Source organism: Struthio camelus, chromosome 26 (assembly GCF_040807025.1).
Source record: "Struthio camelus isolate bStrCam1 chromosome 26, bStrCam1.hap1, whole genome shotgun sequence".
NCBI lineage: Eukaryota > Metazoa > Chordata > Aves > Struthioniformes > Struthionidae > Struthio > Struthio camelus.
The window spans coordinates 7,949,016-7,963,166 of NC_090967.1; the positions used below are offsets into that span (position 1 = coordinate 7,949,016).

A 14,151-nucleotide genomic window follows, 5' to 3' on the forward strand; every position below is an offset into this window, starting at 1 on the left:
CACATAAAAAACATGGTTTAATTAAAATAGAGATTAAAATGCTATTAACAGAAGGTGGGGAGGCTCACAGAGTCCACAAAATAATGAAGTAGAAGAGCATGATGTCCAGGGAATGTACAGACATTTACAGATCAAGAACAGAAATATACACATTTTTGTAATGGATATATTGTAACCTTCTAGCCAGGGTCTCTGCAGCTCCCAGTCTAACACAGAGGCTCTAGCCCAGCTCCTCCTGTTTGCTCAGTAGGCCTAAGTGGGAATTGCAGTTTGCAAAGGAGGAGTGAAGAACACCTGAGCCCCAGCTGCCCTTTTCTCTCTCAGCTCGAAGCTGTGCTCAAATCAGCAGAATTTCCAGAGACATCAGAAAAGGTGAAGAGCTAGGTTTAAACACCTGGCAGTTTCCTTCTAACCCACTTGTGGTTCCATCTCAGAGGCACATCATCCCATAGACAAAGCTCTCCTTGGGACCAAACCAACACTACTCCAAGTGCTCCCTCAGAACATGCAGCTTCATTCCCTCTCATCTCCCCAGATCCTCTACTGTTTGTGGCCACAGTAACCACAGCTAGCAGGAGGTGCCAACAAAGTAGGAGCTGGCCCTTGTTCTAACCTCTAGACAGATCCATGTGACTGCTCCTGGAAGAGCAATTTAGCACTGGAAGGTACATGTGAAACAAGCAGGGGCTAGAGGAGGCTGATGGACAGGGGTGGAAAGTAGAAGTGGAGCACTCCTAGCAGGACAGCTAAACCTCATGCTGCAGGGCAGCAAGCCTCTTTCCTCTGGGGACAATCCCTTTTCATCTGCAGCCTGGCCACTATAACCAGGGGCTCCTTTCCCCTTCTCCAACCACAGACTTGGCATACAGAAGGCAAGGTATGTCTCTTCCAAATCCAGCATTGACTAGGGTGGTAGAGGATCAAACTGGTATGTCACTTTCAGTAAGAGAAAAGATGGAAGACAAGTGGCAAGAGCTGGATCATACAGGCCATTTCTGTAAGAGGAGAACTTGTCCAGAAGACAGCAATCAGGAGCTTCTCTGCCCTTGGTCAAGGGTCCCTCGCGGGATGGAGACTCTTCCACCCACCCAACCCCTAACTACACCAGAGTAGCGTTAGGAAAGCAAGAAGCCACCAGACTGCAAAAACAGCAGGCTGCCAAATTGCCAGAGCTCCGCCAGGCACACTGATGGTCTTGGATGAGGCATGTAACATAAGTCTGCTGGAATACAAGGCCTTCAAGTCTTCCAAGGCCCCATGTGCAGCCATGGAAAATTCAGGATCCCCTGTGGTAAGCAGATCAAAGACACAGGACTGGAAATACACATCCTCCACCTGCAGGATGCGATGACATTGCTCAGTGGCTGTTTCCACTGTGTACACCCGCTGGGAGCTAGGCCAGAGAGGGCTGGAGTTGCTCAGCTGCAGCCTGTGCTCCTGAATCAGCTCATTCTTGGGGCAGCCATGCAGGCAGAGCTGAAGGTCAGGGCTCTCCTCCGAGAGATTCAAAGTCTCCTCCGGCACACGAATGGCAAAGGTGAGGTAACGACCCACCTGGCGGATGATTATAGTGCTGCCAATGTAATGGGCCTGGATCTCCACTTGGTTGGAGTCTGACTTCTCCAGGATGCGCAGACTGCCAGCTCCTTCCTGCTGCCCACCATTTCGTGTGCCATCACTGAATGCCAAGGGCAGGTCCTCTGCGGTAGCCTGGTAGACCTTCTGCTCTGTACATCCCTGGTAGCTCTTAAAGATCAGTGTGATCTGTGCAGAAGACAGGGCAAAAACGGCATTCAAGCAGATTAGAATTCACTACAGAACTTCTTTCCCATTGAACCTAGGACTTAGACAGTGGATTCACTACAGGAGTGCTGCTTACAGCAAGACCTCCAGTTCACTGCTACTGAGAAGCCACATCACCTGTCCTCCTTCAACCCTCCATGTCCCAACAAGGGCCAAACAACTTCTAATTAGATTCCACACTGAGTCATTCTCACAAGTTCAACAGCTTGTACCCCTATAGAGGCAGGGGAAAAGAGACAAATCCCTGCAAGATCTTAACTCCACAAACAGTGTATTTTACTGCACAAGAGGTGATGGTACTCATCTGGACAGACTAAGAGGTCTCCACTCCAGGCAGTGCTCAATTCTCTGGGCACCAATATGGAATGAGCTTTTTTTTTTTTTTTAACCCCCCCCCCCCCCCCGAAGGGAGGCAGAGAATTCACTGAGGAAAATCTGCAGGATGCTCATTTGCACTGGTCATGTGACAGGGAAGAGGTTGGGACCGGATGGCAAGTGCCAGCTTTGCCCTACACCCCAAGCCACACAGCAGAACCACACAGGCACATTCCTACAAAGTCTGACATATGAGCATCACTAGCAGCCCATCTCCCACCCACGCTGCACACCCAGGGAAGGGCACATGGCCAAGGCTGTGGCTGGGAACGATGAGCAAGGGAGAGAGACCAGGAAGTTTCCAAGGATTAGGAGTCAAGAAATCCTTTAGAATGACACTGCCTTTTATCTTAAAAGTGCACACACTCTGTCTGCAGGTCTATCCCACCCAGAACAGAAATGTCTGTCACCATCAGTCTCCAAAGGTTCCTGGGTAAACAGCAGCTAGTATAGACAGAGACAAGTGAGTAGGGACCTGAGAGCAAGGACCAAAGTCTGAAAGCCCCGAGACTTCTGCTTTACACAGCTCCAGTTATATCACTGAGCAGCCTGAGGTACACTTTCTCCACTGCCACAGGAGCCATGGTATCTCTGGTTCCCAGCAAGGCAGGAGAGGCCCAGGGCCTCCAGAATCCCTGCTTACAGACACCCCTAGCCAGAAGTTAAGGACACCTGCCCCGACCCACGTCTGTATTTGGCTCTGAAAGGCCTTCTCACTCACTTGACTACCTTCCCAACTCCTGCAGCCCCCTGCATAGTTGGGCAATACACAAGAAATGTCTCAGCTCAGACCACATCTGAAGCTTTGTAATTGAGGGCTTCCCAATTGCTGAGGTTTTGGAGGTCCTGGTCCAGGTTCCTGCTGTGACAACCTAAAAGGATGTTACCTGGAGAAGAACCAGAAGTTCCAGCCAAGCCCAGGTGAGCTGTCCACAGCAGTGGCTGCAGGGAAGAGAATGGCCCAGACCAGATCAGAGTAGCTTGAGGGTTTGTCTCAGGTTCTATTTCTCAATCCTTAAAAAAGCAGAAGTTTGAAGTTTCCTTCAAACTTCAGGAAGGGCAACAAGTAGTCACTGCACCCACCCCACAAGCTGCAATGGTGCATTTCCATGAGATCCTGCTGCAGGAAGGGGCAGATGGACAAGACGAGCATCCTACTAGCTCTACCATCCAACACTCAAATCAAGAAGTAAGTCTGGGATTCGCTACTGCTGACATCTAGACCAACCATCCAGCCCAAGCACTGCTCCTCCCACTACACACCAGAGGAGATGCTGCCTCCTCTGTAGATGAGGAGTTAGAGAGGGCTTTTCTGGTGCCAGCTCACCTGCTGCAACCTACTGAGGAGACAGACCTGGCACACAGAGAAGCAGAAATCAGCATCCCAGAGAGCCCCTTTGGGGGGTGAGGGGCTGCAGAGCAGAAAGTTCAGTCTTTGCAGCCTTCCACCCAAGCATTCAGCCAATGACACTGAAGCCAAATAATGTTTGCCTCATCTTCTGCCAAAGCAGGAGGCAGCGAGAAAGTGAAGAGCCTCATTCCTCAGTCTGGACATGCTATGGCAGCCTTACTGAAGCCAAAAAGGATCCACAGATGCTCTGGATGGGGATCCACAAAACTTATGCTTCCAAAGTCCAGAGAAAAACCCATTCTGCTCTTCCACTGGAGAAAGTCTGTGACCCAGCTGAACTACTCACCTCCCAGCTGGGAGCAAGGAACTCCACACAGCTGGTTTCCAGAGAGGGAGACTCTTCTGGTGTGCAGGATGCCAGCCAAATCTGGTATGGGCCTTCATTTTGAATACACAAGAAAATACACCAGTTTTGAAACTGTTATTAAGGGTTACCACAGCTCTGCTGTGGAAACAGGCACTCCAAGCTCTGCTAGGGCTTCAAAGGCAAAGCGATGAACATGAAACTCTGCATTAGATACAGAACCTCCAAAATCATTGCAGCAAGAACACTGTGTTGTCAAGGAGGGTCAGAATCAACCCTTCAAGTTCTGCACTCCTTTAACATCATCTTCCAGATACAGGACTTGCCCCAGGACACCCCATTCCCTACATTGACAAGACTGTCTAATCCCTACATAGGGGCAGCGGGTGACCAGGGCACAGCAGTCCCACTGCAGGACGCTACTAAGCATGAAGGCTTTTTAGCTGCCCTTTTACCTTGCTGGTGGCTGTGGCGCTGGATCCAGTCACCACAGGAACATTAGTGACCTGAACAGACAAGTACTGGTTGTCTATCAATGGCCACGCTCCTTCTACTTTACAGGTCTGGAACTCATCCTTAAAAGTCCTTAAGTGAGGATCCCCAAATAATCCACAGTGGGCAAACTTCTTCCGAAAGCTGGAACTCTTCTCATAATCACATATCTCAGAAACAAGAGGGTCTGGAGTGCCTGGGGCTCTCGCTGAAGAGGTAGGCCCATCACTGGAGCAGTTGTACTGGGAAAACAGTTCCTTTATCCTGAATACAGCAGAGTGGTACACCAGGTCTCCTCGACAGGACTTGGCCGTCTTCCTGGTACACACAGAGTATGCTCGCAAGGCAGTGCAGTAATCCGCATCCAAAAGCGCATCCTCTGGCAAGGCATTGCTAGAAGTGGCAGCTACATAGTCAGCGTTGCAGCACTGGATTCTGCACTGCTGGCAGTGAACTGCAAGGAGAAAAGGTCATGGTAATCAGTTAGGAATTGAGGGGTTCAGTGGTTAATCTCTTTTACCCACCAAAGCTTATTTTATGCAGCGGTCAGAAAAGGAACCAACTCCTGTGAGTGAGTGCGAGTGAGCATTTTTACTAAGATATTATGCCATGGCTTTGGGATTGTATGATTAAGTTCACTTGGCACTTGGGAGCTCTTTCTCCAAAGTATTTCACAAGTCACAACTATTAATGCCCGGAGACAGATAAATTACAAGGAAAAGCAAAAATAAAACAGGCTTCTCTCAAAATCAGACCAGGACAAAACATTTTCACACAAGCTTACAGGATTTTTTTTTTTGGGGGGGGGGGGGGGATTCTTTTTAAACAAACTCCTCCAACACAGGAAAATGAAGAGCAAACTTTTAGAAGTTCTTCATCTATGGACACCACACACACTTTAGTGCTATGTATATGTATTCAGGACAGTATCTGTCAGGACAGCACAAGTCCACAGCTGTGCTGACACTGTAAAAGCTGACTTCCAAACGTTGGGTAAGAGTCACTGAAATTTGCCAAGTCACAAGACCCACTCCTAATTTTTATTGTTAGGAATAAAAAACACTAAACTCAAATAGATTTTATCTTGCATTAGAAGTTAATTCCTCAGCCCCAAAGAAGGGCTAGTTTACTGTCACTCTGCTGAGAGTGTGCCGCTTTGCAACAACCCAACAAACTCTTATGGTGTGTAAGATTACTCTGGAGGCATGCTGAGTAACACATATCCTTTGGTATCTTAAACCAAAAATCAAATTGTTCAAGCTTAAAAAACCCACATAACACACAAATCAATGCAGTTTTCCCCGGGGTTACGTATTAGCAATACAGCAATGTTAAACCTAGCATACAAATCTATGCTGATTAGCTGCAGACCCTGAGCACACACTATCTGTTTCTCTAAGAGGTTTCCCACAGCCACATACAAAACGCGTGGATGTAACGCATTCAGTTTGTTCTAAAATCCTACATGTTAAGCCTGCTCTTGCGCCTCATCACCCCTAAGTCAGCAAAGGGAAAAGTTGCCTTCCATCGCCACAGTGCAGCTTATTGGGGGCCAGAATAACCAATTTGTCCAACAGATCAGGCATGAGATGAGCTGGAGTTCCTGCTCTGTTCTCAGTTCAGCTGTGAACAACTCGTGCCTTCTCGAGCAGGACTGCCTGGCCCAAGGCTTATGTAATGTGTTAAATTCAGGTGCACAAGACACCCAAGATCTTACTTGTATGAACAAAAAGACCATCTAGATTTTAGGCTACAGAGCAGGGAAAAGCAGAGAGACCCACTACCACCACTTGTCCTCCATGTCCTTGAGCGCCAGCCTGCAAACTGCAAAAAACAACCCATTTCCCTCACAACTTCCAAAGCTGCCTGAGAAATCAGCAGCAAAGGGAGCTGCTCGCCACCTTCCCAGCCTCATCTGCCTCCTCTGGCCTTCGACTCCCCGTCGGCGCGCTCCCCCGCAGGCCCTCGCCCATGCTCCTGAGGCGGTCGGGACAGAGGAGCAGGATTCGGGACCTTTTAAAAGAGAGGACAACCAGGTGAAAACTCCAAATCTGAGCCGAGATTTTAAGGGAAAGAGCAGGAGCTTAAGATCCAGAACGAAGCGTCTGAGACCCCAACCCAGGCCTCGGGAGAGCCCGCTCTCACCCGCCCGTCACAGCCCCGCGCTCCCCGCGGCCGCCCGGCCCCGCCGCCCCCCAAAGGCGCCTCCGTGCCGCCGCCGCCGCGCTTTCCTTGGCGGAGCCGCGCACCCGCCCCTCGCCCACAAACCAACCGCCCGGCACGGCGCGCGGCGGCGCGGCCCCGGCCCCGGCCCCGACCCCGGCCGCCTCAGGGCTCCCGCCGCCGCCGGGCCGCCCGGGGCTCCGCCGCGCCAGGCCCCGCGCCCCGAGCGGGCCGCCCCGCGCTCCGGCCCCTCTACCTGCGGGCGCGGGCACGCAGCAACACAGCGACACCAGCAGCACCATGCCGAGCAGCCGCCGCCGCCCCCGAGGCGGCGCTACCGGCGCCGGGGCGAGGCTCGGGGGCCGCACGCCCATCCCGCCATCGGCCCCGGGCGCCGGCGCCCTGGCCCGGCCCGGCCCGGCCGCGGCGCCCGCCCCGCCCCGCCCCGCCCCCGCCGGGCGGGGCTCCGGCCGCCGCCAATGGAGAGGCAGCCCGCCATAACTGCTTTGCATATTAATAAAGCCGCCGCCAATAAGCGGAAGCGGAAGCAGGCTGCCGCCTTCTGCAGAGTGAAAGATCCAGCAGCCAATGAGAAAAGGAAAAGCGGCGCCCCCCTCTTGCATATTCATAAGCCTCCGGCCAATAGGAAAAGCGCCAGAGCAGGGCGATCTGCAGCCAATGGCAAAGCCTGCAAGCATAGGTGGTTTGCGTATTCCTCCAGCATCAGCCAATCCAGTGCTGACTGCGGAGGCGGGCGCGGTCCCTGCCGTGGCAGGCACCGGCCGCGGGGCCGTTCCGCCGCGCCGCCAGGCGGCGCCGGTGCCGCCGCGCCCCGCCGTCCAGACGCGTCGAGCGCGGGAGGCGGGAAAGGGCCCCGCGGCGGCGCCGAGCGGCTGCTCGGTGACGTTTGGCGCTTCCGGCGCCAACACCGCCTGGTTGCGGAGCCCGAGGTGCGCGTTTCAGGAGCTTCCTCGAGAGCTTCCTCCCTCGTTCCCACCCGCCCGTTCTGGCTGCCCGGGAGGCTTGTTTGCATCCGTTGTTCTGGTCACACCACCGTGACTAGTCAGCCTTTCATCTTAAGGGCGACTGTGTCATTTTGGTACTGGAGACCATCACCCAGGTGCTGCAGGGAAGGGGGCTAGAGGGGCTGTACACCAGCCCAGCGTGGGGCAAGGGAGACAAAAGCTGCTTGGAGGTGTTAACTTTTCATAACAGACTAAAAACAAAGCCCTGGGGTTGTTAAATAACTGCCTGGTCTTTTCATTACAGTCAGGTGATTAGTCACCCGTTGCCCATGCCAGAGGAGGTGCCCATCAGTAGTGGGGGGCCTGAGCTTGGGAAGCCTGGCCAGAAGCACCCTGCAGACCCTGTGGAGCCCACTTTCAGAAAGAGGCAGTGAAGTTGGGACTGGCACAGAGAAACAGGGAGAGGTGCGTGTATGGCGGCTGCATTCCTGCAGGTGGCTGGAGCACGGTGAGAACAGAGGAAATGGGTGAAACGAGAGCCTTCATGGCTTTGCCGTGCCACCCAGCATGCTCACCTCAAAGGAAGTGCTGCAGGTTTAGCTGGCATGCATTTTAGGGGAAGGAAAGAGCCATTGAACTGACTGAAGGCCAGGAAGAAAAGCAAAATTGGGAAGTTGGGGGTCAAAACAAAAAAAAGCTAGCAATGAAAACCCAGACATCCCCACCTGTGAGCATTAAAAAGAGAAACCACAAAGCCCTGATGTCACAAAGTATTAACAACCAAAAGTCACCTGCTATTCCTGCAGAGGAAATGAGGCCTCAGGAAATCTTAATGAGCAACATTGCAGCTGGTTTCTTCATGAAGCCTCTGGCACCTCCAGCTAACCTTTCAGCTCTCCTTCTCCGTGCCTGGCTAGCCCTCCATCATACCCCACTCCAGCCCTTTCACTCTCTCTCTTCCTCTGTCTTCTACCTTTAATTTTCCTGCCTTTCCTTCTTGGAATTGCAAGGAATTGCAAGGAGAGGACTGCTCACCTCCTCAGCCCATGACTGGGTGTGGGGGCATCGTGTGCACCACGGGCTGGGGAGGCAAGGGACAGCGTTCAGTAGAGGTGAACTCTCCTGAGAATGCAAGAGTAGAATTAATTTACCCCACTGAGCAGATGCAAGCTTATGTTTCCAGAATTTGTTCTTAACGTGGCCAGATTCTGGCACATTTTCCTGAGAGATAGCAAGAAGCATACTCCTGCCAAAAGGATGAGCCAGCAGTATGCTAAATTTCAGCTCGTTGCTCTATAATAGCCCCAAGCTGGTCAGAGCTTCTCAGCAAAATGGTTATAAGATTTTTTTTTCTCCAGAAAACCAGGTAAAATAACACTTTTTTTTTTTTTTGGAAGTGCCTGTGCTATTTCAACAAAAACCTTCCACCATAATAAATCAGCCTGTGGCACATACCCAGCATGGAAACCATTAGCATGAATAGTTTGTGCTTGCCAAAGTTATAAGGGACTGGAACTTCTAATAGGACACACTGAGCATCCTTAAATGTAAATGTGCCTCTCTGTGCCTCCTAGAGTATTTTCTGCTTATCTATGAAGGGAGCGGCCATAACAGACAACAGCAACAGACATCTGTGAAGCTCCATGGTGGCTCATCTTCAAGAGGCAAATCCCAAAGCCAGCAGGGCTTCTTCATTCTGTTGCCCATGGAAAAGCTTGTTGACATTTCTGTCCGTACAGCACATGGCATTTTTTTCCCTGATGCACGGCTGGAAATAGACCAGCCGTGCAATAAAAATTATTGCAACCAGCAATAAAAATTAAAACAAGTGTGATTCCAAGGCTTGAAAACATGTCTCCAGTTGTACCAGCAGGTTGTAGCCCCTCTAAGCCACAGTGCCAACCATAGTGCTAGAAGACACCTGTAGGCATGGGAAACAGATCTGTTGAACTATGGCTAGAACTGCAGCTCACAGGAAATTGCCAGGAGAGAGGGTAGTTTGGCAGGCAGGCAGGGAGAAGAGAGCAGGGACGTTTGGTTCTTTAGTATATTATGGAAATACACACACAGACTGTTAAATTCAGAGGGCTAAATCATTAGCCCGTGAAAGGCCACAGCAGCTGGGCAGAGGAATGCTTTAGACCTATTAGTCATCCAGGTTTCTAGCCCTCATTGTCATCAATTTCCTGATCACATTTCTGAAGCTATTTCTGAACGCCTGAACTTCTCCACCTCTGAGGAAGGGAACTTTGCAAGGGTCCCACAGCAGCAGTACAATTTCCCCTTTCATTGCACAGCTGCCAAGGCTCAGCTTGTACCTCTGCACCCAGCCCCAGCTCAGCTGCTACAGCTGGTTCACCTTTCACACAGGCTCAGCAACTTCTCTTTTCCCTCCTCCCCACCCCAGCACCATCCCAGAGAAAATGGGCTATTTATGAGGGGCCAGAGGTAGGAAGAAGGGGGGGGGGGGCTGCAAAATATTACAGGGAAAGAAATTCCTCATGGGTGGAATGTGTGCAAGATTAATGGGGCCCTTTATGCTTCCTTTGTATGGCTTTGGAAAGGGAAGGTTCCTTGCACTAAGGAGCAAAAACATTACAGTCCCTGCTGGAAATGCGGTCTCCACCCTTAGCTTCACTAAGCAGGGGATAGCAAGGGAAAACAGGTTCTGCACAGAAACCTTTTGTGACTGATTTATCCCTTTTCTTTCAAGTCCCTTTTCTTTAAGTCTTTTCTTTCAAGTCCCTGTTGACATGTATGCCACAGCCTGAATTAAAGGCCAAAAGGTCTTGTGCTGTCATTTACAGCAGACAAATTTAATAGACACTAAGCCCCTGCATCCTTGTCTGTACAGGTGAATACTCATTTTAGCCCCCCCACTCCTGGCTATGACTCTAGGTCTTGGGCTGATGGCTAGTGCACCTAAGCAATGGCTCCACATCTGTACATTTCTGTGGAAAGCTCCTTTTGAACTCCCCCAACCATGCTGTTCCTAGCAACATTTACCCCTAGACCGTGGACCTCTGTTACCAGAGCCTCCAGCAATGGCCATCTCAACAGAGCCATTGCCATCATCTCCTGTTTCCATGACAATCGTGAAGGCAGTTAAGAGGCCATGGTTGTCACTGAGGGGAACCATGGGAGATTGTACCCAAATTCCCATGCAGTTGTCCCATAATGTTGAGCTCTGCTTGTGTATGTATGTGTGGTGAAGATATCTATTTTGGGGGTGGGATTGTGTTGTATGCATTGAATATCTGTGCATGTGGGATGATATATACAGGTAGTATAGCCACCAGTCTTACATGTGGTGAATGCCTTTGGACATGCAGGAAGAGTGGTTGTTGTGCTGCAATAAAGACTGATGGAATCAGCATGCGCCTCTGCATTGCACATTTGCAACTGGCATGTGAGAACACAATCGTGTCTGGTGGGTATTACTGTACGTGCCTGGCTCTAGTGGAGCGTATGCTGCATCTGTGCACAGGCTTGTGTGTTTGCTGACCTGTGCTGCATGCTGGCCATGAGCAAAGAACTCAAAAATGAAAGCATCTCTTCCACTCTGATGAACTCCCTTGGATTGCAACACATATCTCATTCTGTCTGTGTTCTCCATGCTTTTCCCCTTCCAGTTTGATTCCCCTGCAAGCTCCTACGTAGCTGCTTTGTGTTAGCTGAGCCTGTATTCAGCTCCCAGTAGAACTGGCCCCTATCCCTGCTCAGGTTCAGGTGCTAGTAGCAACCACAGCAGTTTCCTCCGTGAGGAGACTCTCTCATACTTTCTTCAGTCCTCTGCTCAAAAAGTCCCTAGACACATAAAATCCCAACAGTTTCTCCAGCCAAGGAAAGAACAATTCTGTCCCATTTTGGTGAAGAGTTACAAAACACTTTAACTAAAGGGGCTCTCCAAGCAAATTTTAGCTATTGAAAACAACTATGATATAAAATCAACAAAAATATTATTCACCAGTCTTTGCTGCAGAGACCAAAACAAGGCAAGGTCCTTTTATTGTTGCATGCCCACACATGCACATACATGTTAATTCTCACATATTCACACACCTTCCTGTTCAGAGACAGCATCTGGAGGAAAATATGAGGTTTAAATCAAGTTTATCCTTCCTACAGAACACTTCATAACTGCTCCGTAAGCCACAGCAGCCTTCATGCTATTGTGCTGGGTGTTCCACTTATATCCCCAAAACATCCTCACCCAGGGGACCAGCCTTAGAAGGCAGGCTTGGAGCAAAGCCTGTGAAGACCCTGGTTCCCCTTCTCCCAGAACCATGCTGATGGGTTTGTGAAAGCAGCAGGTTGGGATACTGTTTAGCCCACTATTTGAACCTGTTTCCATAGAGCTGCACCCATCTACCTGCTGATGGTACTCTCAAGCGAGTCAGAGACAAGCTCATCCTGATAAGGAGACTGAATATGTGGGGTCTTGAAGCTGAGCGCCCCAGCCAAAACGCTGTAATCTCCTTCCTCTGATGCTACGAGCCAACCTGTGTGAGGTATATAAAGTCTTTCTGTCCTGCATATATGTGAGGTGCTGGGTAGAACCAGGAAGAGTCACGAGATTCTACCTGAGAAGTCTCTCCGCTAAGAGCCAAAGTCATCTTCGGCAAGAATGGAAGAGGGGGAAGGACATGGACTCTCAATCCTTTGACGAGAGGCTGCAAAGCAATTGCTTTTCCCTGTTGAAGAAAGGGGGCACCACAGTCCTGAAAATGGTTTGCATTCATCTAACAAAGGTGGAACCAAAGGCAGTGGAACTCCCTGTCCAGAGCAAGTAACCTTAACAGGATGAAAACAGTAAAGCTGCAGGGCTGGAGGCAATGAAGTCTGCTGGGAGCCAGAGATGGCAGAAAACAGGTCTGGAAGGATCCTCCGGAAATCATCTCATCCATCTCCCTGCCTTTCTCAGCTACTGTTTTCACAGCCATTCATTTGCTTCAGGGCATCTAGTCTGTCCTTCTGTCTGTCCCAAATGAACTGGACAGAGGTAATTGTTTTTAAAATGTCTGTCCCTAATGGAACACTCCACAAAAACTTGTTGAGTCAGCACAGATTCCTCATTTAAACCCCGATTTGAAAGTCTAATTTTACAGTAAATGCCTTCTGCAATTTGCACTGCTGCATTCTATTTCATATTCTTGCAGACATATTTGACATAAAAATACATCAAATCTGAAATGAACTAAACAATCATCTTTTTCCCCAACACCATAGATCATCTGCAGCTGTCCACAAAAATTTAATATGGAAATAAAATCACACTAACATTTACATGTTCTTTTCCATGCTTACGGATCCCAGCATGCAAGCCGCATGTAAAATGAAACATGAAGCAGGGAAAAAGGTGGAGGATTTAGTTCTGTAATTCTCTCTCTTTAGAATTTGTCCTGCAAAAGGAAAATTCAAAACTTAAGTCAGCATTGGAACTTACTAAATACTAACAACATTCACTTACCAAGGTGAGTATCATTAGCCAATATCATTTCTCTATATTTTCTGAGTTCTTTTTCTGTCTTTAAAAATTCTTTTGCAGCCAGAGCAGTTAGACACAGTGAACACAGGAGGAATTAAGTTTTCAGCAGTTCCAGAAGCTGCCCTTCTGCTAAACTCACTTCATCGACTTCCACAGCTCTGCAAACGTGTTTAAAACTAGCTTACTCTCTCCTCTGTTCTTGTGCGAAAGACTCTGGCAGACACAGGGAAAGAAGATAGGAAAAATGCAATCAGATAAACTATCTTGGTGAGGGAAAAAGAAAGTTAGTGCTCAGTATTCCTCTTTGTTCCCTCTCCCCTTAAACGTTGAGCAATGCAATGGTTAAAATTCACGCAGGGAAGCAGGAGAGTCGGAGCCTTTGGGCTTTGTAGCGAGAGCCTCATTTTGAGACATGGCTGCCTAACCGATATCCTCCCAACCCTAATGACATGTTTACTAACAGCTTGCTCCTGTGGTCGATGACACGGAACTCCGCACCCCAGGAAAGCGCCGCGAGGACAGGAAAAGGCAGTTTGTACACACACCACCCTGGCGAGCACAGAGCCGAGGCTCCGATCCCGCTGCTGACCAGCATGTGCTCCTTCAGGCACACGCGCATCCAGTAAAGTAAGTAAAGCAGCTGGTGCCTACTTTAAAACGCGACTGCTGGATGGGGACTAAGACCTAGGCCAGAGCCAAGGCCGCAGGACAAAGTCCCCTCACCCTGTGCGGCCTGACAAAATGACACATTTTGGGACGAAGGCCTTGGTGCAGACTGATAAAAATGCAGCACAGATTCAAGCGTTTCATCTGCTTAAATATGTGTATCAATAAGCAGTTAGTACACTTCTAGTCCAGGCTGATCTTCCCCACCAGCATTGCCTAGTTCCCAGCTGTTTGCGCAAGAGGGAATCAACCCGCAATTCACCCATTCAGAACTGCAGCGCTCCACACACAACCGTATCCGCGCTTTTCACAACGCTTCATCCTTACTCGATTCTGCACCCCCCAGACGCGCCGTGGAAATTCTGCAGCTGTTTCAGGTAAATGATTAAAGATGAAAGCAAGCAATGCAATCGGTCCTGCGCACCCCCTGTTTTGATTTAATTACCGCAGCCTCCCCCGAGCGCCGGGACCCGCCTTCACTCCG

General features: G+C 49.9%; 1 protein-coding gene across 6 annotated transcripts; it reads right to left on the reverse strand.

Annotated features, from left to right (window-relative positions):
* Nucleotides 1-14,150, reverse strand: LOC104151011 (repulsive guidance molecule A). 6 transcript variants are annotated; one of them, XM_009685567.2, is made up of 6 exons: nucleotides 13,995-14,147; nucleotides 12,984-13,214; nucleotides 4,349-4,839; nucleotides 3,876-3,967; nucleotides 3,066-3,120; nucleotides 1-1,764 (listed from the first exon to the last, which is right to left on the reverse strand). In XM_009685567.2, the coding sequence occupies exons 2-6, from the start codon at nucleotides 13,009-13,011 to the stop codon at nucleotides 1,096-1,098; spliced, it is 1,335 nt and encodes a 444-aa protein (XP_009683862.2). In that variant the 5' UTR covers nucleotides 13,012-13,214; nucleotides 13,995-14,147; the 3' UTR covers nucleotides 1-1,095. The 6 variants fall into 6 exon arrangements, with proteins under 6 accessions (XP_009683862.2, XP_068776139.1, XP_068776142.1 ...); XM_068920038.1 differs by lacking the exons at nucleotides 12,984-13,214; nucleotides 13,995-14,147 and adding exons at nucleotides 6,167-6,398; nucleotides 6,805-6,947; XM_068920041.1 differs by lacking the exons at nucleotides 3,066-3,120; nucleotides 3,876-3,967 and having other exon boundaries at nucleotides 13,995-14,150.
* Between the last annotated feature and the right edge of the window lies 1 nt (nucleotide 14,151).